The 21,214-nt window shown below is 39.2% G+C and overlaps 1 protein-coding gene and 1 pseudogene across 1 annotated transcript in view; both read right to left on the bottom strand.

Moving 5' to 3' along the window:
• ZNF565 (zinc finger protein 565) overlaps positions 1–21,214 on the bottom strand; it is a 54,159-nt gene that overhangs the window by 18,729 nt on the left and 14,216 nt on the right. The window contains exon 3 of the mRNA XM_037820243.1: positions 18,303–18,375. Coding sequence (XP_037676171.1) covers positions 18,303–18,311 — 9 coding nt within the window. The 5' untranslated portion in view covers positions 18,312–18,375. The remainder of the gene's footprint in view (positions 1–18,302; positions 18,376–21,214) is intronic.
• On the bottom strand, positions 12,383–13,769 carry LOC119521701 (annotated as a pseudogene).

Below are 21,214 nucleotides of genomic sequence, written 5' to 3'. Positions count from 1 at the left end.
AACAAGCTTCAAAAGGGCAAGCCCCAAGATCGAGGGCTCAGCCTACTAACCTGGTAGACCCCAATGCTTGCAAGAATATCAGTAATTCCACAGGTTGGGAGAGTGTAATATTTCCATGTTTTTCCCCAGGCCCTCAAGGGGGCTTTGCAAATACTTCTTATTCTCTACCCAAATTATCCTGGGAAGTATCAGGGCTTCATGCTAACCTGTACAAACCATCCAGATCTCACCCCTTATTCAAGGTTCCATGTAATAATGCTGTTTGAATAAACTGACCACGTAAGTTAAATTATACAGTGTGCTATAGAAAATATAGATTTTGAACCAAATGAACATCTCTTCTTTTGGTCTACATAGAAGGTGAAGTTTTAAAACACAATCAATATCATCCTTTACTCTTTAGTCTGATTTACCTTAGTCCTAACCAAGTCCATTTTGTTCATATCTCTAATTGAAGCCTGATCTCTTTTTCTTTAACTGTTGCTGCATGGGTAATGCTGACATTCATAGCTGCCAAATTCTGGCTTTGAGTCTCAGGTGTCACAGAGATACTCAAAGTTCGAGGGACTGACCAGGTTATACACAAACAGCTCAGCATCTCAGAATTTAGAAATAACCATTACAAATCATGAATGAATGTCACTGCTGTAAGAGCTTACAATCTAGGAATCTTTACAATAAGCCTTCCCTTGAAAACCTATGCTCTCAGATTCAATTCTTGGAGTATGTACACTACAGTTAGTTCATATTAGTGAGACATTATGTTTGTCTTTTCAATTTTGGCTTATTTCACTCAACATACAATCCTCAAGGTCCATTCACTTAGTTGCATACCTCACAACTTCATTCCTTTTTGCTGCCCTTAATTTTCCACTGTATGTATCCATCACAGTTCGCCATTCTGTTTATCAGTCAATGTACCCTTAGGCCACCTCCAACTATTGAAAATCATGAATACTGCTGCCATAAACACCAGTGTGCAAATGCCCATTCGTGTCCCTGCTCTCAATAACAGGATTGCAGGACCATATGGTAACCCCACTCTTAGCTTCCTGTGGAAGCACCACACTGCCCTCCAGATGGGCTGCACCATTCTACTTCCCCACCAACAGGGAAGAGTCACATACCTCTCTCCACATTTTCTCCAGCACTTGCATCCCTCTGTTTATTTTTTAAACTAGTGCATTTTTAAAATTGTGACCTTTAACATATACACGTAAGTGATAAACTTTCAAAGTATGATTTTATTCATACATCATACAACCCATCTGAAGTAAACAATCAAGGATTCCCAGTATAAGCACATAGTTATACATTCACCACCACAATCTATATGAGGACATTTCCATTTCTTCCACATAAAAAGAGGAAGAGGAGAAAAAAAGAATAAAAATAAAAGATAGTTGAAAAATAAAAATAAAATAAAATACAATGAAAAGGTCAGACAACAACACTAAGAACCCCTTACTACTCCCTTATATCCCTCTCTTATAGACATTTAGCTTTGGTATATTGCCTTTGTTACAATTAATGGGAGCATTTTACAACAGAATCCAGTCTGCACTGATTGTATCTTTTTTCCCCTATACCATCCAATTTTCAACACCTTCCAATGTTGACATTCATTTGTTCTCCCTCATGGAAAAAAATTCTTATATTTGTACATTTAATCACCACCATTGACCACTCTAGGTTTTGCTACGTTATACAATCCCAGTTTTGACCTTCTATCTTTCCTTCTGGTATCATATATGCCTCTAGCCTTCCTCTTTCAACCATACTCACACTCATCCTTGTTCAGGGTACTTACAATATTGTGCTGCACACACATCCTGTTCAATATCAGGTTCATCCTGATGTCCAACATCCTGGTGAACCCTCTGTACTCCTTCAGCATCAAATGCCCAATCTCTAACCTCTTTCTATCTCCTGATAATCTGTATCCTCAACTTTAACTTTCAAAGACCACTCATCAATGTTAGTTCATATTAGTGAGACCATACAGTATACATCCTTTTGTTTCTGGCTAATTTCACTCAACATAATGTCTACCATCTACCTTTTTTTCTTTTGGGTTTTATATGTCATATTTAATTTTATTTTTATTTTTCTTAGCTCTCTCTCTTTTTAGTCTTACTGACAATCGTCTTCATTTCTACACTCTTCTCCAAACCTCTCCCTCCTGTCTTTTCCTATCTGCCTGTAGTGTTCCCTTCAGTATTTCTTGTAGAGCAGGTATCTTGTTCACAAACTCTCTGTGTCTGTCTGTCTGAAAATATTTAAACTCTCCCTCATTTTTAATGCATATATTTATTGTGAACTTTAAAAATATATACATAACAATGATAACTTTCAAAGTATGATTTAACAAGCAGTTAGAGAACAAATTTCAAAGAATATCTTGGGTCACAGTTCCACAACTTCAGCTATTTCCATTATTGTAAAATGTAACATACTTACAGAAAGGTGTTAACTTCTGATGTATAGCTCAACAAGCAGTTATATAGGTAATTTCAAAAATTGTTAAGGGTTTCAGTTCTTTCCTTATGCAATATAGGGTATATACAGAAAGGTGAAGACTTTCAGAGTCCCATTCAACAAGTAGCTATAGAGCAAATTTCAAAGGATGTTATAGGTTACAGTTCCACCATGTCATTTACCCCCTTCCACCTATTTCAACACCCCAGCATCTAAAAATATATATATTTATATAAAGTTTCAGTATTCATAGATCTTTGTTAAATCTTGTTTGTTGCTATCCCTTCCTGCCACTTAATCTCCTTCTCCATCTTCAGGGGTGTCTAGGCAGTGAGCACCCTAACTTGTTCATACTGAAAGGGGGTGTCGACAGTATGAGGAAGGGGGCTGCATCTGATTGTTGTTCTTAAAGAGGCTGTTGCCTCTGGGTTTTAGGACTTGTCTGGCACAGGAACACTCTGGTGGGTTTAAGTTTCTGAGAGATAAAATTTACTGAGTGAATACTTTTATAAAATCTCAGGTATGGACCTAGGTATTTGGGGACTACCTTTGGTAAGGGCATGACATACTGTGGCCATTTGGGGTGTCTAGCTGGAGCCTGCATTAAGAGACACCTTCAGGATAGCCTCTCAACTCTTATTTGGGATCTCTCAGCCACTGTGATCTCAGCTTGTTACCTTTCTTTTTTTTTTACACCTTTGGTCAAGTAGGCATTTTATCGCTCACTGCCAGGGCCAGGCTCATTCCTGGGCTTAATGTCCCACATTGTCAGGGAGATTCAAAGCCCCATTCAACAAATAGCTATAGAGCAAATTTCAAAGGATGTTATAGGTTACAGTTCCACCATGTCATTTACCCACTTCCACCTATTTCAACACCCCAGCATCTAAAAATATATATATTCATATAATATCCCTCACGTGGGATGGGGTGTGATGGGTGGAGGTTAATGAATTTATTTGCTGAGTTGGGTTTAGAAAGAGAAAGGCCACATCTGAGCAACAAGAGGCTCCTTGGAGGTGCCTCCTAGGCATAATTATAGAAGGGCTCAGCATCCCATTTACAACTCTAAGTTTCTCAAGAGCAAGCTTCAAGTCAATGGCTTGATTTATGAAGTAGTGGGTTCCTAATTTCACTTAATATATATTCTATCCCAAGCTATGCTAGTTTAGATACACTATGTCCCACCAAAAGCCATATTCTTTGATGCAATCTTGTGGGGGCAGATGTATGAGTGTTGATTAGATTGGAATCCTTTGATCGAATGTTTCCATGGGGATGTGACTCAATCAACTGTGAGTGAATCGTTTGGATAATTTCCATGGAGGTATTACCCCACCCATTGAGGGTGGGTGTTAACTGGATCACTGGAATTGTATAAAGGAATTCATAGACAGAAGGACCTCAGAGCAACTGAGAGTGACATTTTGAAGAGAGGCTGAAGTTAAGAGAGGATAAAACACCCCAAGAGCAACATTTTGGAGAATGCTATTTTGAAACGCCACCTGAGAGCACGCAGACACCAGCCATATGCCTTCCAAGCTAACAGAGGTTTTCTGGACGCCAATGGCCTTTCTCCAGTGAAGGTACCCAATTGTTGATGCCTTACCTTGGACACTTTATGGCCTTCAGGCTGTAACTGTGTAACCAAATAAACCCCCTTTTTAAAAGCCCATCAGTTTCTGGTATTTTGCATAATGGCAGCATTAGGAAACAGGAACACAAGCTAATTGGTCAGTTTCTTACATTATCTTCACTTAGTTGTACAATCATCATCACTCTCAACTGTAAACAATTATCATAACATAATACATCCCAGAGCTCTCATCAGCTGTGAATTATTCATCCCTAGTGTTAGTGTAGTGTTGGTAAGATATTTCTATTAAACATAGTCTTTAATATGTAATGGGTAGTTTTTCCATATACTGCTCTGTTGTTAACCCTTTGCACCAGTGTCATATCTTGTTTCATGCTAACACTTATTTAGGTTTGTGGTGCTACTCTGTGGGTTACATGCCTTTAAATAACCATTTATGAACATGTTTGCCTTCAATGAGTCACTGATATTTAGTAATCCCATTAACAAACCATAATCACACCTGACCATTCCCATTTTAAGTTCACCCTCATTATCATATCTATACATATTAGATTATCATTCCCCCTTCACTAGCTTCCATCCATCTCTAGGTCCCCTATATTCTACATTATAAGACACTTGTTTTACATTTTTCAGGGAGTTCACATTAGTGGTAACATATAATATCCCTCCTTTTGTATCTGGCTTATTTCACTCAGCATTATGTCTTCAAGGTTCATCCATGTTGTCATATATTTCACAACCTCATTCCTTCTTACTGCTGTGTAGTATTCCATGGTATGTATATACCACATTTGGTTTGTCCACTCAACTGTTGAAGGACATTTGGATTGTCTCCATCTCTTGGCAATTGTGAACAATGCTGCTATTTACATTGGTGTGCAAATATCTGTTTGGGTCACTGATTTCAGATCTTCTGGGTATATATTGAGAAGTGAAATTGCTAGATCATAGGGTAATTTGATATCTAGTTTTCGGACGAACCGCCAAACTGTCTTCCACAGTGGCTGTACCATTATACAGTCCCACCAGCAATGAATAAGAGTTCCAATTTCTCCACATCCTCTCCAGCATTTGTAGTTTCTTGTTTGTTTAATGGCAGTCATTCTTATTGGTGTGAGATATCTCATTGTGGTCTTGAAGTGAAAATGAACATTTTTTTTCATGTGTTTTTTTAGCTATTTGTATTTCTTCCTTGGAGAAATGTCTTTTCATATCTTTTGCCCATTTTTTAATTGGGCTGTTTGTACTATTGTCATTGACAATCCTACTATTGTAGGATTTATCAGATACATGGTTTCTTATCAGATACATGGTTTCCAAGTATTTTCTCCCATTGGGTTCGTTGCCTCTTCACCTTTATGATGAATTCCTTTGAGGTACAGAAGCTTTTGATTTTGAGGAGGTTCCATTTATCTATTTTTTCTTTCATTGCTTGTGCTTTGGGTGTAAGGTCTACAAAGGGACCTCCTAATACTAGGTATTGGATATGTTTCCCTATATTATCTTCTAGGAGTTTAATGGTACTGTCTCTTATATTGAGGTCTATGATCCACTTTGAGTTAATTTTTGTAAAGGGTGTGAGGTAGGGGTCCTCTCTCTCTCTTTTGGATATGGATATCTAGTTCTCCAAGCCCCATTTGTTGAAGAGACTGTTCTGTTCCAGTTCAGTGAATTTGGGGCCCTTATCAAAAATCAGTTGACCATGGAACTGTGGATCTATTTCTGAATTCTCAGTCTGATTCCATTGATCAATATGTCTATCTTTGTGCCAATACCATGCTGTTTTGATTACTGTGGCTTTATAGTAGTCTTCAAAGTCTGGAAGTGTAAGTCCACCCACTTTTTCTTTTTTAAGAATGTTTTTAGCAATTTGAGGCCCCTTTTCCTTCCAAATAAATTTGATAACTAGCTCTCCTAAGTCTGCAAAGTAGGTTGTTGGAATTTTGATAGGAATTGCATTGGATCTGTAAATCAGTTTGGGTAGGATTGACATCTTAATGACGTCTAGCCTTCCTGTGCCACTTTTAATGTATTATGTCCCCCCAAATGCCATCATCTTTGATGTAATCTTGTGTGGGCAGATGTTATCAGTTTTAATTAGATTTCTTTGAGTGTTTCTTTGGAGATGTGCCCCACCCAGCTGTGGGCGATGACTCTAATTGGATAATTTCCATGGAGTGTTGGCCCACCCATTGGGAGGGCTTTGATCATTGGAGCCATACAAATGAGCTGACGGGCAGAGGGAACTCAGTGCAGCTGTGAGTGACATTCTGAAGAGGAGCTACAGACAAGAAAGCACAGGAGCTGCAGATGAGAGATATTTTGAAGACAGCTGCTGAAAGCAGACCCTTGCTCCAGAGAAGCTAAGAGAGGACAAATACCCCAAGTGCAACTAAGAGTGACATTTTTGAGGAACTGCAGCCTAGAGAGGAATGTCGTGGGAGAAGGTCATTTTGAAACCAGAACTTCAGAGCAGACACCAGCCACATGCCTTCCCAGCTAACAGAGATTTTCCGGACACCATTGGCCATCCTCCAGTGAAGGTTCCCGACTGCTCATGTGTTATCTTGGACACTTTATGGCCTTAAAACTGTAACTGTGTAACCAAATAAACCCCCTTTTATAAAAGCCAATCCATCTCTGGTGTTTTGCATTCCGGCAGCATTAGCAAACTAGAACACTTCTTATCCATGAACATGGAATATGTTTCCATCTCTTTAGGTCCCCTTTTCTTTTAGTAAAGTTGTGTAATTATCTGTGTAGAGGTCTTTTACATCTTTGGTTAAGTTTATTCCTAGGTACTTGATTTTCTTAGTTGCAATTGTGAATGGAATCTTTTTCTTCAATGTCTCTTCCATTAGGTCATTTCTAGTGTATAGGAACACTGCTGACTTATGTGCATTAATCTTGTACCCGACTACTTTGCTATATTTGCTTATTATCTCAAGTAGCTGTGTTGTCGATTCTCAGGGTTTTCCAGATACAAGATCATATCATCTGAAAATAATGACAATTTTACTTCTTCCTTTCCAATTTGGATGCCTTTTATTTCTTTGTCTTGCTGGACTGCTCTAGCTAGAACTTCTGCACAATGTTGAATAACAGTGGTGACAGCAGGCATCCTTGTCTCATTCCTGATCTTAAAGGAAAGGTTTTCAGTCTCTCACCATTGAATACTGTGCTGGCTGTGGGTTTCTCATATATGTCCTTCATCATACTGAGGAAGTTTCCTTCAATTCCTATCTTTTGAAGCATTTTTATCAAAAAAGGATGCTCAATTTTGTCAAATGCTTTTTCAGCATCTATTGAGATGATCATTTGGTTTTTCCCTTTTGATCTGTTAATGTGTTGTATTACATTGATTGATTTTCTTATGTTGAACCACTCTTGCATGCCTGGGAAGAACCCCACTTGGTCATGGTGAATGATTTTTTTTTTAAAGGCAAATAAAAAAGTAACTTTACTGACTGCTAATCTTACCATGTGCACTGGTTCGGAAGTGTTATGGCCCCCAAAATGCCGTTATCTTTGATGCAATCTTGTGGAGGCAGATGTATTAGTGTTGATTAAGTTGGAGCCTTTGGATTAGGTTGTTTCCATGAAGATGTGACCCACCCAACTGTAGGTGATAACTCTGATTAGATAATTTCCATGGAGGCATGGTCCCACCGATTCAAGGAAGGCCTTGATTAGTTTACTAGAGCCCTACATATGAGCTCAGACAGAAGGAGCTTGGAGCTTCAGTCAAAAGAGAGCAACTAAGAGTGACATTTTGGAGCTGCTACAGAGACATTCTGAAGACAGCCATTGAAAGCTGACACTTTGGAGAATGCCATTTTGAAATGCAACCTGGGAGCAAGCAGATGCCAGCCACATGCCTTTCCAGCTGACAGAGGTTTTCCAAATCCCAATGGCTTTTCTCCATTGAAGATACCCTATTGTTGATGCCTTACCTTGGACACTTTATGGCCTTAAGACTGTAACTTTGTAACCAAATAAACCCCCTTTATAAAAGCCAATCCATTTCTGGTATTTTGCAGAAAGGCAGCATTAGCAAACCAGAACACCATGAAATGCCTATAAGAAATAATTACAAAATGATGCAGGTTTTTTACACACTTGTGGTACCATGCTGATATGATAATCCTTTCACAGAAAGGATTATTTACAATTTATGGATCTATAAAGCTCACTGTTGCAAATACAAATGTAAATGTACAGAAGCAAGATATACCAAACTGGTACACTGACTAGCAATGGATATGTAACAAATGCAGAATAAATAACAGCTTTATACTTTTCTTTTCCTTTTTTATTTTTTAAAACAATTTCCAAATACAACAAGGTAGATAACTCAAAATGGATTTTCATATACCTATATATATAAAAATATAATTCTGCAAATAGCAGATCAAAAAGCAAAGATGTTTCTTAGCATGTTTCATTTTGAAGACCCACAAGACTATTCATATATCCAGTTAGAAAGAGGATGTGCAAAGCTACCAACTGTGCTGGTGAAACCCTGAAGATCTGATTCTGGCTGAAGTAGAGAGAAAAATAAAGAATAAAGCACAAGCTGTTTAATTAAATATGTTTTCCTTCTATGTTTCCAAGAAACACTAGTGCTAAGGAAATGTAAAACATTACCTGGGCCTTGGTGTATGATTTTTTAAATGTGTCTTTGGATTTGATTTTTGTTAAGAATTTTTGCATCTATGTTCATTAGGGAGACTGGCCTGTGGTTTTCCTTTCCCGTAGCAACTTTATCTGGTTTGGGTATTAGAGTGATGTTAGCTTCATAAAATGAGTTAGGTAATGTTCCGTTTTCTTTAATTTTTTTAAAGAGTTTGAGTACGAAAGCTGTCAGTTCTTTTTGGAAAGTTTGACAGAATTCCCCTGTGAAACCATCTGGCCCTGGGCTTTTATTTGCAGGAAGCTTTTTGACAACTGATTGGATCTCTTTACTTACGATTGGTTTGTTGAGGTCTTCTATTCCTTCTCTGGTCAGTCTAGGTTGTTCAAGAGTTTCCAGGAAATTATCCATTTCCTCTAAATTGTCTGGTTTGTTGGTGTACAGTTGTTCATAGTATCCTCTTATGATTTTTTAAAAAATTTCTTTGGGATCTGCAGTGATGTCCCCCCTCTCATTTATTATTCTGTTTATTTGGGTCTTCTCTCTTTTTGACTTTGTCAGTCTAGCTAAGGGTTTGTCAATCTTGTTGATCTCAAAGAACCAAATTTTGGTTTTATTTATTCTATTTTTTTTCTCTCCATATCATTCATTTCTGCTATAATCTTTGTTAATTCTCTTCTTATATTTGTTTTAGGATTAGTTTGCTGTTCATTTTCTAGCTTCTTCAGTTGTTCCATTAGTTCTTTGATTTTAGCTCTTTCTTCCTTCATAACGTATGCATTTACAGCTATAAATTTCCCCCTCTATACTGCCTTCACTGCATCCCATAAGTTTTGATACGTTTGTGTTCTCATTTTCATTTGTCCCTAGATATTTAGTAACTTTTCTTGCAACTTCTTCTTTGACCCGATTGTTTAGGAGTGCGTTGTTTAACCTCTAGATATTTGTGAATGTTCTAGATCTTTGATGGTGATTGACTTCTAGCTGCATTCCACTGTGGTCAGAGAATGAGCTTTGAATAATTTCAATCTTTTTAAATTCACTGAGGCTTGTTTTATGCCCCAGCATATGATCTATCCTGGAGAAAGATCTATGAGCACTAGAGAAGAATGTACATCCTGGTAATTTGGGATGTAATGCTCTATATATGTCTGTTAAGTCTAACTCATTTATCACATTGTGTAGGTTCTCAATTTCCGTATTGGTCTTCTGTTTGGTTGATCTATCTATAGATAGAGAGAGGGGTGTATTGAAGTCTCCCATGATTGAAGTCTCCCATCTATTGCTTCCTTCAGTTTTGCCAATGTTTGTCTCATGTACTTTGGAGCAGCTTGACTGGGTGCATAAATACTTATGACTGTTTTTTCATCTTGGTGAGTTGTCCCTTTTATTAGTACATAGTGTCCTTCTTTGTCTCTTATAACATCCTTGCATTTAAAAGTCTATTTTATCTGATACTAGTTTTGCTAATCCTACTTTCTTTTGGCTGTAGCTTGCATGGAATATTTTTTTCCATCCTTTCATTTTCAATGCCTTTGTGTTGCTGGGTCTAAGATGAGTCTCTTGCAAACAGCATAATGATGGTTCATATTTTTTAATCCATTCTGCCTATCTACATCTTTTAATTGGGGAGTTTAATCCATTCACATTCAATGTTATTACTGTGGAGGCAGTTTTTGAATCAGCCATCTTATCCTTTGGTTTTTAGTCGTCAGACCTATTTTTTCCTCCTCTCTATTTCCTTTAAGTTGCCCTTACTAATACTCTTCATTTCTGTGCCCTTCTCCAGAACTCTCTTTCCTTTCTTTTTTTCTCAGCCAGTAGAGCTCCCTTTAGAATTTCTTGTAGGGCAGGTCTCTTGTTAACAAATTCTCTCAGCATTTGTTTGTCTGTGAAAAATTTAAGCTCTCTCTCAATTTTGAAGGAGAGCTTTGCTGGATAAAAATTTAGCTGGGAATTTTTCTTTTTCAGAATTTTAAATATGTCATACCACTGCTTTCTTGCCTCCATGGTGCCCACTAATCTTATGTTGTTTCCCTTGGATGTCGTGAATCACTTCTCCCTTGCTGCTTTCAAAACTTTCTCCTCTTCAGCATTTGACAATCTGATCAGAATATGTCTCAGAGTGGGTTTATTTAGATTTATTCTTTTTGGAATTCATTTGGGCATCTTTGATTTGCATATTTATGTCATTTAAAAGGGTTGGGAAGTTTTCCCCAGCAACATCTTTGAGTACTCTTCCTAGCTCTTTACTCTTCTTTTCACCTTCTGGAACACCAATGATTCTCGTATTTGTGTGTTTCATGTTATCCATCATTTCCTGAGATCCATTTCAAATTTTTTAATTTTTTTTACCATTCATTCTTTTGTTCTTTCACATTCCATCATCATGTTTTCAAGTTCACTAATTTGTTCCGCCACCTCTTCAAATCTGTTATGTCTCAAGAATATTTTTAATTTGATCAACATTATCTTTTATTTCCATAAGAGCCACTAGTGTTTTATTTACTCTTGAAATTCTTCTTTATGTTCTTCCAGGATCTTCTTCATGTCTTTCATATCCTGAGCCATGACACTGATGTTTGTGTGTACTTCTTTGATTAACTGCTCCAAGTTCTGTGTCTCCTCTAGCTTTTTAATTTGGACATTTGGGTTATCCATATCTTCTGTTTTTTTTCATATACCTTTTTTTCCCCTCTTGGCATTTGCTTATCTTGATAGGGTTCTTATAGGATATGCAGGATTATTTGAATACGTATCTATAATTTGGCAGAGCTACAGCTTGGTGGAGTGCACTTTCCCTGACCTACCATCAGACGGCATTCTTGAGCCACCTCTTACCCCCAAGCAAATTCTCCTCCAATTTCATCCATGCACTGAGTGGGGGTCCAAACCGTATGGAAGTCCAATCAGTGCATCAATTTTATGTACGCACTAAGGAATGCCAGCCCTTTGGGCAGTTTGGCAGAGAGTCCATTCCAGGACACAGTGGTCCAGGCCATTCCTGGGGCTGTGGGTGGAGTACTCTGGGGCCACAGAGCTGCGCATTTTACCTTCCAGCTCAAATGCCTCATAGTCCCTGTCTGCCATGCACCCTCAAGTCACTGGGATTGGGGGAGGGCTCCTGGCACTTCCGTGCAGGGCCCTTGCCTCTAGGCTGTGCACAATGCGGGCTTCCATGGAGGAAGAGTGGACACCACCACAAGCCCACCACATCCTGAATTCCCTTAAGGAAGCTCTCAGCTGTGGGCTGTGAAGGGTTGTCTCCCTAGCCAACTGCAAAGATGGCTGCATAGGGCACAGAAAGGTGCCCACTTCTGCAATCATCTGCCTGCTCCAACCACCAGTCCTTGGCACAAGGGCTCTTGGTTATGGGTCAGCCAAGGGTTATCACCCAAGTGCTAAGGAGGGTGCCCGGGGTGTGGAAGGCTGCTCCCCTCTGCACTTGTCTGCTGGCTCCAACCGTCCATTCCCTGTCGGCATTCCAGGTCGAACACTCACCAGTATTAAACCCAGTCTCTCGGCTTCTCCTAGTACACACTCACTTTGTGTGTGGAAGTCCCTGCCCAGCTGATGGAACCCTGAAACTGCTGTTCTGAAGCGCTTTCTGTCCTTTATCTAGTATTTTTCATGGAGGAGAATTTTGCTCTGTCTCTGCTAATCTGCCATCTTCCCAGAAATCTCCCTCATTTTTTTTTTTTCTCACTGCCTTTTTCATCTGGTCTTTATTCAAAATAAGGTGTCCAATATAATTTGACTTTTATGGAATAAGCAATTTAAACAGCAGGCTTCTTTTCTTCTGTGGTAGGTTTCTTTTCTGCTGGCTTCTTGGTAGCTGCAGCCTTCTTTCCCACCAAAGGCTTCTACTTCTGAGGCTTCTTAACACCAACAGCCTTCTTTCCTTTCTTCCCCACTACAGGCTTCTTGCCTGGAACCCCCTTCTCATCTGATTTGGCCTCTAGTGCTGCTGCAGCTTTATCCATCCCGAGTCTGTGATTCCTAGCCTGGTGAAGAATGGTGTTTTGGCGCATAGTCTTTGCAAAGGGATTCAGTTTCAACATGATTCTCAGGTTTTTCAGTGGGTTCTTTAGAACTCTGCGATGAATCTTCTTGCATGGTGCTCGGAGGGCTCACTGGATCTCTGGGCTTTTCAAGATTCTGCTAAGGTCTGTATTCATCATCTTGTGCATGGGAAGGTTGTAGTTACTCTTGAGGGAGGCAGCTTTATGCCAAGTGCCATACAGGTCATCTAACTTGCGGAAAGTACTTTCAGTCCAAATGCAGAAATGTCCCAAATGCCCACCAGGAGCAAGTTTCAAAATATCCAGCTTGCTTACATTAAGCAGAGTAATTCCAGGGATGTTTCTGAAGGCCTTGATGATACCATTGTCCTCATTATAGATGATGCATGGTCCCCTGCGCTGTATGCGATGACGGTTTCTCATTCTGCCCTTGTCAGCTCTCATTTGCTGAGAGGCATAGAACTTTTTGATATCATTCCAGGCCTTAACTTTCTTAAGAAACAAAACATCCTCCTTGGTCTTCTTGTAGCCTTCAACTTTATCTTCCACCACCAAAGGAAGTTCAGGAACTTCCTCAATGCGATGACCTTTAGACATGACCAGTGCTGGTAAGGCTGAGGCAGCCAGGACAGAGCACATGGCATATCACTTCTGTGTTGTGTTTACGGTGCCATTGATGCCATGTTTTGGTTGGTGCAAACATGCGACCTCCACAACACATATTTCCAAAAGCACCCTGGCCAGATCAGTGAGTCCCACCGCCTCGAACTCTGGGTATTTGAGCCACAGCTCTGCCAGTACCCCAGCACTGGTTTGATGACCTGCTAACTCACTGACAGCATAGGGCTGTCTGTTGTTTTTGTGCAAGTTGGTGTGAATGAAGTTCACACTATCTGGTCTAATGGGAGCCTTGAACACAGCAGGCAAAGTAACATTTTTTGCCAGAAGACTCCCCCTTTTCTGAGTACACCAATATCAATGGACAAGCACACACCATGTTGGGGAGAGGAGAAGGCCACACTCCTCTCAACCCGGCGGCTCCCACAGGAAAAGCTCTCCCTCATTTTTGAAGGACAGGTTTGCTGGATATAAAATTCTTGGTTGGCAATTTTTATCTTTCAGTATATTAAATATGTCATACCACTGCCATCTCACCTCCATGGTTTCTACTGAGAAATCTGCACACAGTCTTATCGAGCTTCCTTTGTATGTGACGGATTGCTTTTCTCTTGCTACTTTCAGAATTGTCTCTTTGTCTTTGATAATATCAGGTTCATCCTGATATTATAAGTTGGCTTAGCTTCTCCTTTGCAGGAATAAGTTTCATAAGGGCAAGTCCCAAGATTGAGGGCTCCGCCTTCTAAATTGGTAGTCTCCAATGCTTGCGAGAATATCAGGAATTCCCCAGGTGGGGAATTTTAATATTTCCATGTTTTTTCCCAGTCCCTTAAGGGGGCTTTGCAAATACTTTTTTATTCTCTGCCCAAATTACTCTGGGATGTATCAGGGCATCACACTAAACTGTACAAACCAACCAGATCTCACTCCCTATTCAAAGTTCCATGTAATTATGAGAAACCATATATTTGATAAGAATTTAATATTCAGAATATATAAAGAAATCATACATCTCAACAACAAAAAAGAATACAACTAAAAAAATGGGCAAAAGGCTTGAATAGACTTTTCTCCAAAGAAGATATATGAATGGCCAATAAGCACATGGAAAAATGTTCAGCATCATTAATCATTACAGAAATGCAAATCAAAACTATGAGATACTACCTCACACCCAATAAAATGGCTATTATTTAAAAAACAAAATAACAAGTGCTGACGAGGATACAGAGAAATTGGAAACTTTGTGCACAGTTGGTGGGAATGTAAAATGGTATGGCTACTGTTGAAAACAGTTTGGTGTTTTCTTAAAATGTTAAACAAAGAAATAGCATTCTACCCAGGAATCCCACTTCTAGCCAAAAAAAGAAGAGAAAGCAGGGACTTGGACAGATATTTGTATACCAATGTTCATTGATGCATTATTCACAATTGCCAAAAGATGGAAGCAACCCAAGTGTCCATGAAATGATGAACGAATAAACAAAATGTGGTATATACACAGAATGGAATATTTATTCAGTTGTAAAGAGAAATGAAGTAGTGATATATGAGACAACAGGATGAACCCTGAAGATATCAAGTTGAGTGAAATAAGCCAGACACAAAGGGACAAATAATGTATGATGTCACTAATATGAAATAACTAGAACAAGCAAATTCATAGAACCAGTAACTAGTACATGTATTACCAGGGGCTGTGTGTGGGTAGAGAATAGGGAATTAAGGCTTAAATTTTATAGAGTTTCTATTTGGGCTGATGGAAAAGTTTTGGTAATGGATTTGCTGATGGTAGCACTACATTGTGAATGTAATTAAAGCACTGAATTACATTTTTGAATGTGGTTAAAAAGGGGAAATTTTAGATTGTATATATGTTACTAGAATAAAAAATCCATAGGTCTGTACAACTACAGTTAACAATATAATTAGAAAATAGTCTTTCATCAATGGTAGCAAATGTACCTCATCAATGCAAGGTGTTAACAATAGGGTGGTATATAGGAACTCTGTATTTCATGCATGATTTTTCTGTAAACCTAGAATTTCTCTAATAAAAAAAAGGAATGAAGTTCTTATTCATGCTACACATGGATGAACCTTGAAAATGCTATGCTGGATAAAATAAGTCAGACACAAAGAGACAGCTATTGTATGATTCCACTTATATGAAACAGCTAGAATATGCAAATTCATAGAGACAGGAAGGAGGTTACAGGTTACCAGAAGCAGGGGGAAGGGGAATAGGGAATTAATGTATAACAGGTACAGGTTTCTGTCAGGGGTGATAGGAAAGTTTTGGTAATGGATGGTAGAATCACAATGTTGCGAATGTGATTAATCCCCCTGAACTGTATGCTTGGGAGTGGGTGAGATGGCAAGTTCACATTTGTGCTGGTTTGGATGTATTATGTCCCCCAAAATGCCATGTTCTTGTGTGCAATCTTGTGGGGGCAGATGTATTCAGTGTTGATTAGATTGGAATCCTTTGACTGAGTGTTCCCATGGAGATGTTACTCAATCAACTGTGAGTGAAACGTTTGATTGAATAATTTTCATGGAGGTGTTACCCTGCCCATTCAGGGTGGGTGTTAATTGGATCACTGGACTCATATAAAGAAATTCACATATAGAAGGACCTCAGAGCAACTAAGGATGACATTTTGGAGGAGCTGCAGCTTACAGAGACATTTTTTGGAGAATATAACTCAAGAGCAAGCAGACACCTAGAGAGGAACATCGTAGGAGAAAGCCAGTTTGAAACCAGAACTCCAGAGCAGATGCCAGCCACATGCCTTCCCAGCTAACAGAGGTTTTCCAGATGCTAATGGCCTTTCTCCAGTGAAGGTACCCGACTGTTGATGCCTTACCTTGGACACTTTATGGTCTTAAGACTGTAACTGTGTAACCAAATAAACCCCCGTTATAAAAGCCAATCCACTTCTGGTGTTTTGCATAATGGCAGCATTAGCAAACCGGAACAACATTGTATACGTGTTTCCACAATTTTAAAAAAGAGAGAGACTAAAGAGACAATAACAGCTAAGTGCAATACATGACCCTGGACTGGATGTAATAAGGGAGGAGAAAATGCCCAAAAGGATATTATTGGGACATACAGAAGACTGGAGTATAGAATGTATGCTTTGTATCAATGTTAAATTTCTTGAACATAGTTTCATTTATGTTCTATATGAATAGAATATTCATTTAAGGATATTCACATAAGTGAATATCTTTGTTCTTAGGAAAAGTACATGGAAGTATTAAGTATTCAAGGAGCATGATGTTTATAACCTACTCTTAATTATTTAGAAAATAGTGGAATACACAGATGATTAGACAGATGGATAGACAGGTAGATAGAACGATATAGCAAATATAGCAAAATGTTAAAAGTTGGTAGATCTACACCTTTTAGTCTTTAGTGTGTTGGAATGGCTAGAGGGAAATACCTGAAGCTGTCAAACTGCGGCCTAGTGACCTTGATTCTTGAAGATGACTGTATCACTATGCAGACTGCATAGTGTGACTGTGAAATCCTGTGGCTCACACTCCCTTTGTCCAGTGTATGGACAGATGAGTGGAAAAATGGGGACAAAAATGAGATGAAGAATAGTGTGGGATGGAGGGGATGGAAATATTTAGGTGTTCTTTTTTGCTTTTATTTTTATTTTGGGGTAAGGAAAAGGTTCGAAGATTGATTCTGGTGATGAATGCACAACTGTATGATGGTGCTGTGAATAACTCATTGTACACTGTAGATGACTGTAGGGTGTGTGAATACATCTCAAACTGTATTAAAAAAGAACTAAACGAACAATGGCAGGAGAAGGGGAATGGGATGTTTTGGACGTTCTTTTTTATTTTAATTTTTATTTATTTTTTGGAGTAATGAAAATGTTCAAAGTTTGATTGTGGTGATGAAAGCACAACTATATGACAATACTGTGAACAACTCATTGTACACTTTGAATGGCTGTATGTTATGTGATTATATCTCAATAAAATTACATCTAAAAAAAGACAGGAAAAAAAAAAAGAAGTTGTGGAGCCAGATTGCCTGGGTTTAGGTCCTATGCCCCCAGTTACTAGCAGTGCAGGTTTGGAAAAGTCCCTTAACCCAAGACTTGTCTTTAAAATGGGGATGATGCTGATAATGTTAAGGTCAATGTTAAGGGTCAAATAAGTGAATACAAGCAAATGCTTAGGACACTGCCTGCCATACAGTACATCCTCAATAAATATTAGAATGAATGGCTTAAAAAAAAAAAAAAGTTGGTGGCTCTAGGTGTCTGGGGTGGGGGTATGTTAGAGTTTTCTATGAGGGTTGTGTATTGCTTTTTTAACTGTCCTGTAAGTTTAAAATTATTTCAAAATAAAAAGTCTATATATATACATATACATGAGTTAAACACAGAATTTCCATGTGACTTAGCAATTCCACTCTAAGGTATATACCCCAAAAAACTGAAAACAGGGGCTTCAACAGGTGTTTGTATGCCAAAGTTCACAGAAACATTGTTCACAATAGCCAAAGTGGGGAAACAACCCAAGTATTCACCAACAGATGCATGAATAAATGAATTCAGCTGTTAAAAAGAATGAAGTTCTGATATATGCTACAACATAGTCAAATCTTGGAAACATTATGCTGAGTGAAATAAGCCAGACACAAAAGGGCAACTATTGTAGGCTCCATTTGTATGAGGTATCTAGAATAGGCAAATTCCCAGAGACAGAATAGAATCAAAGGGTAGAGGGAGAGGGGGAAGGGGAATTTATTGCTCAATGGGTACATAGTTTCTGCTTGAGATGATGAAATATTGTGGAAACAGTTACTGAATGTGGCTCAGCAAGACAAGGAAGTTTCAGCAGAGAAAACACAAATGTTCATATGATCTGAAGGGCAAACATTATTTCAACGATAGAGGAAATTCCAACTTACCTGGGCCATGAGATTTGAACTGCTTGATCTGATACAATTCTGCTGGATTCTTCTCTTGGAGAAGTACAGAGTCCTGCAAAAGCAGAGTAGGGGGTGGAGGGAAAGTGGCAAATCTTGGATAAATCCAACTTGCCTAAGCACTCCCAAATAAATGAGCTTCAAACAATTGTTCACCCAGTACAGCTGCTTTGCTTTCCCACCTCTCCCTTGTCCCACCACACAAATACTAATACTAAGAACTATAAAGTACACAAAACCGAGTCCCTTCCCAGATGCTGGAGAACTCAAAAGCAGCAAGATGGATTTAGAGCAATGTGCTCCAGCAGTGACATAAGGCACCTCTATAGGAGGAATTCCAGCTGGGACAGTCCCCTATCATTTTGATGCTAATGTACACCCTAATCGGGGCGTAGATGGCTCCCACCTACTCCAAGCAGATCCTCCCTTGCAGCTGCAGCAAGGAAGATCATAACTCAGATCCACCCACCTTATCCCCTAAGGATGAGGACAGACAGCACTCTCAGGCTAGGAACACAGCACACCTGTACAGGACAAAGCTTGAGAAAAAGACATCCCTAAACAAAGTCTTCTAACTTCTTCTGGGCCAACAGACAAAATCTTTTGGGTAGCTCCCTGGTTCTACTCCTTCCTTCCAAGTCCAAAAAGAGGCCAAACCACCAATAACAGAGGCCACAAAAAGCCGCCAACCCCAGCTGGACTCACTGGTCAATAGTAAGAAAACCACAGTAACACGGGCATCTTACAAGCATGCCTTCACATCCAGGGTTTTGAACTGAATGTGAACTCAATTCCTAGAAGTCTCTTGGCCTGGCACTAATTATTTCCCATCCAAGCCCTCCCTACAGCTTTCCTGCAGGTATCACTCCTTACTGACCAGGCGGGTTGGCAGTTGCTGAGGCTGCCATCCTGTAGAGGATGGTCTGTATCTCAAGGTAACAGAATTCAGAGATTTTAGAAAGCGTAGTAAGGCTGATTCTAATTTGAGGTATAAGAAGCTTCCCATTGAGGAATCACAAGAAAGACTAATTTAATCAATGAGGAGTGGTTTCAAGGAAAATTCCTTGTAAGATGTAGTCTACGAATTGGTATCTAACAACCAGAGAATTTTAATAGGCAGAAAAGGAACAGAAGAGCATTTTGAACAGAGTGAAGAGCCAAGACAAAAACTATGGACCAAAGACATATTGTTTGGGGAGCAGAGAATAATTTGGGATGACTTGTGGAGTTTGGGGAAAGGTCTAGACCACTGCTGTCCAACAGATCTTTCTGCCCTGAGAGAAATCTTCTGTATCTGAGCTGTCCAATTCAGTAGCTGCTAGTTACATGCAGCTATTGAACATCTGAATTGTAGCGAGTATGTCTAAAGAACTAAATTTTTTATATTGTTTAATTTTAATTAATTTAAATTTAAATTTAAATAGCTCTAGAATCTAGAGGCAGATAATGCTGGAGACAACATGAAGGTATATGAATGAAATAACTGCAGGACTTGCTACAGTGTGGGGAAGATACAGGTGACCAATAAATACTGAATATTTAGAAGTCCCTGTCCCAGTGGCTCTCACATTCTAATGGGGAGAGACAATCAAGAAATATTCATATACTGATACTGCTGTTTCTATTTATATGTCAGGTGGAAAAAGTTCCTTGGAGAAAAATAAAGCAGGGTAAGGGGATAGGGAGTTTTGAGGGAATGGAGGGTGGTCAGAGAAGGCATCACAGAGAAGGTAACATACAAACACAGCCCGAACGGATTGAGTGAGCCATGCAGGTATGGGGGGGCGGGGAGCAAAGGGACAGCAATTACAAAAGCGGGAGCAGGCTTTCCTTGATCGACAAAGATGAAGGAGACCACAGTGGCTGGAATGGAGTACGTGACAGGAAGAGGGGTCAGAGATGAGATCAGAGAGGTAGCTGAGGCAGATCACTTGAGGCTTGCAGGACATCCTAAGAACTTTGCTTTTTACTCTTCAGTAAGACAGGAAGCCACTGGAATGTTTTAAATCAAGGAATGACATAATCTGTTTTACATTTAGAAGGATCACTCAGATAGAGAATGGACTAACGGGTGCCAAGAGGGAAGCAAGGAGATCAGTGAGAAGGTTGCTGCAGTAATGAAGGCAAGGAGTGATGGTGATTTACTTTAAAGCAGTGGTAGGGAAGGTGATAAAGAGATCAGAGTTGAGATATACTCTGAAGGTACTGCTGACAGGATTTACTCATTCTGAGTATAAGAGAAAAAAAAGACGCCAAGACGACTCCAAGATTTCTGGATTGAGCAACTGGAAGTATGAAGTTGCTATTTTTTGAACCTGAAAAAGACTGTGAGATGAGCAGGTTTGGATGGACTAATTAGTAACTCTGTGTTAGACTTAATACTTGAGATGCTTATTATATATTCGTGGAGGTGTCAAGTATCCAGTTAGACATTTGATTCTAGAGTTTAGGAGAAAGTCCTTATCTGGAAATATATAATTGGCAGTCATTGGTATACAGATGGTACAAATCCCGAGACTAGATAGCTCACCTACAAAGTGAATGGAAGTAAGAAGAGAAGAGGTTCAAGGTCTGAGCCAGGGGATCCAATTGTTAAGAGAGTAGGGAGATGAAGAGGAATGAAGAAAGGAGTAGAAAGAAGCCACTATGAGGGTAGAAGGAAAAAATAAGAGAAAGTGGGATCCTGGAAGTCCAACAAAGAAAGTGTACCAAGAAGAGAGGTGAAACAAGGGCCAAATGCTACTAGGCTAAGTAAGCTAAGGAATGAGAACTGTGCACTGGATTTGGCATGATAGAAATCATTAGAAGTCTCAACAAAGGCTGATTCTCTGGAGTGGAGGGCACAAAACCTTGTCTGTGGTGGGTTCAAGACAGAATGATAGGAAAGGAAGTGG

The sequence above is a fragment of the Choloepus didactylus genome, chromosome 27, assembly GCF_015220235.1.
Source record: "Choloepus didactylus isolate mChoDid1 chromosome 27, mChoDid1.pri, whole genome shotgun sequence".
NCBI lineage: Eukaryota > Metazoa > Chordata > Mammalia > Pilosa > Megalonychidae > Choloepus > Choloepus didactylus.
This window is presented reverse-complemented; position numbering and strand designations above follow the sequence as displayed.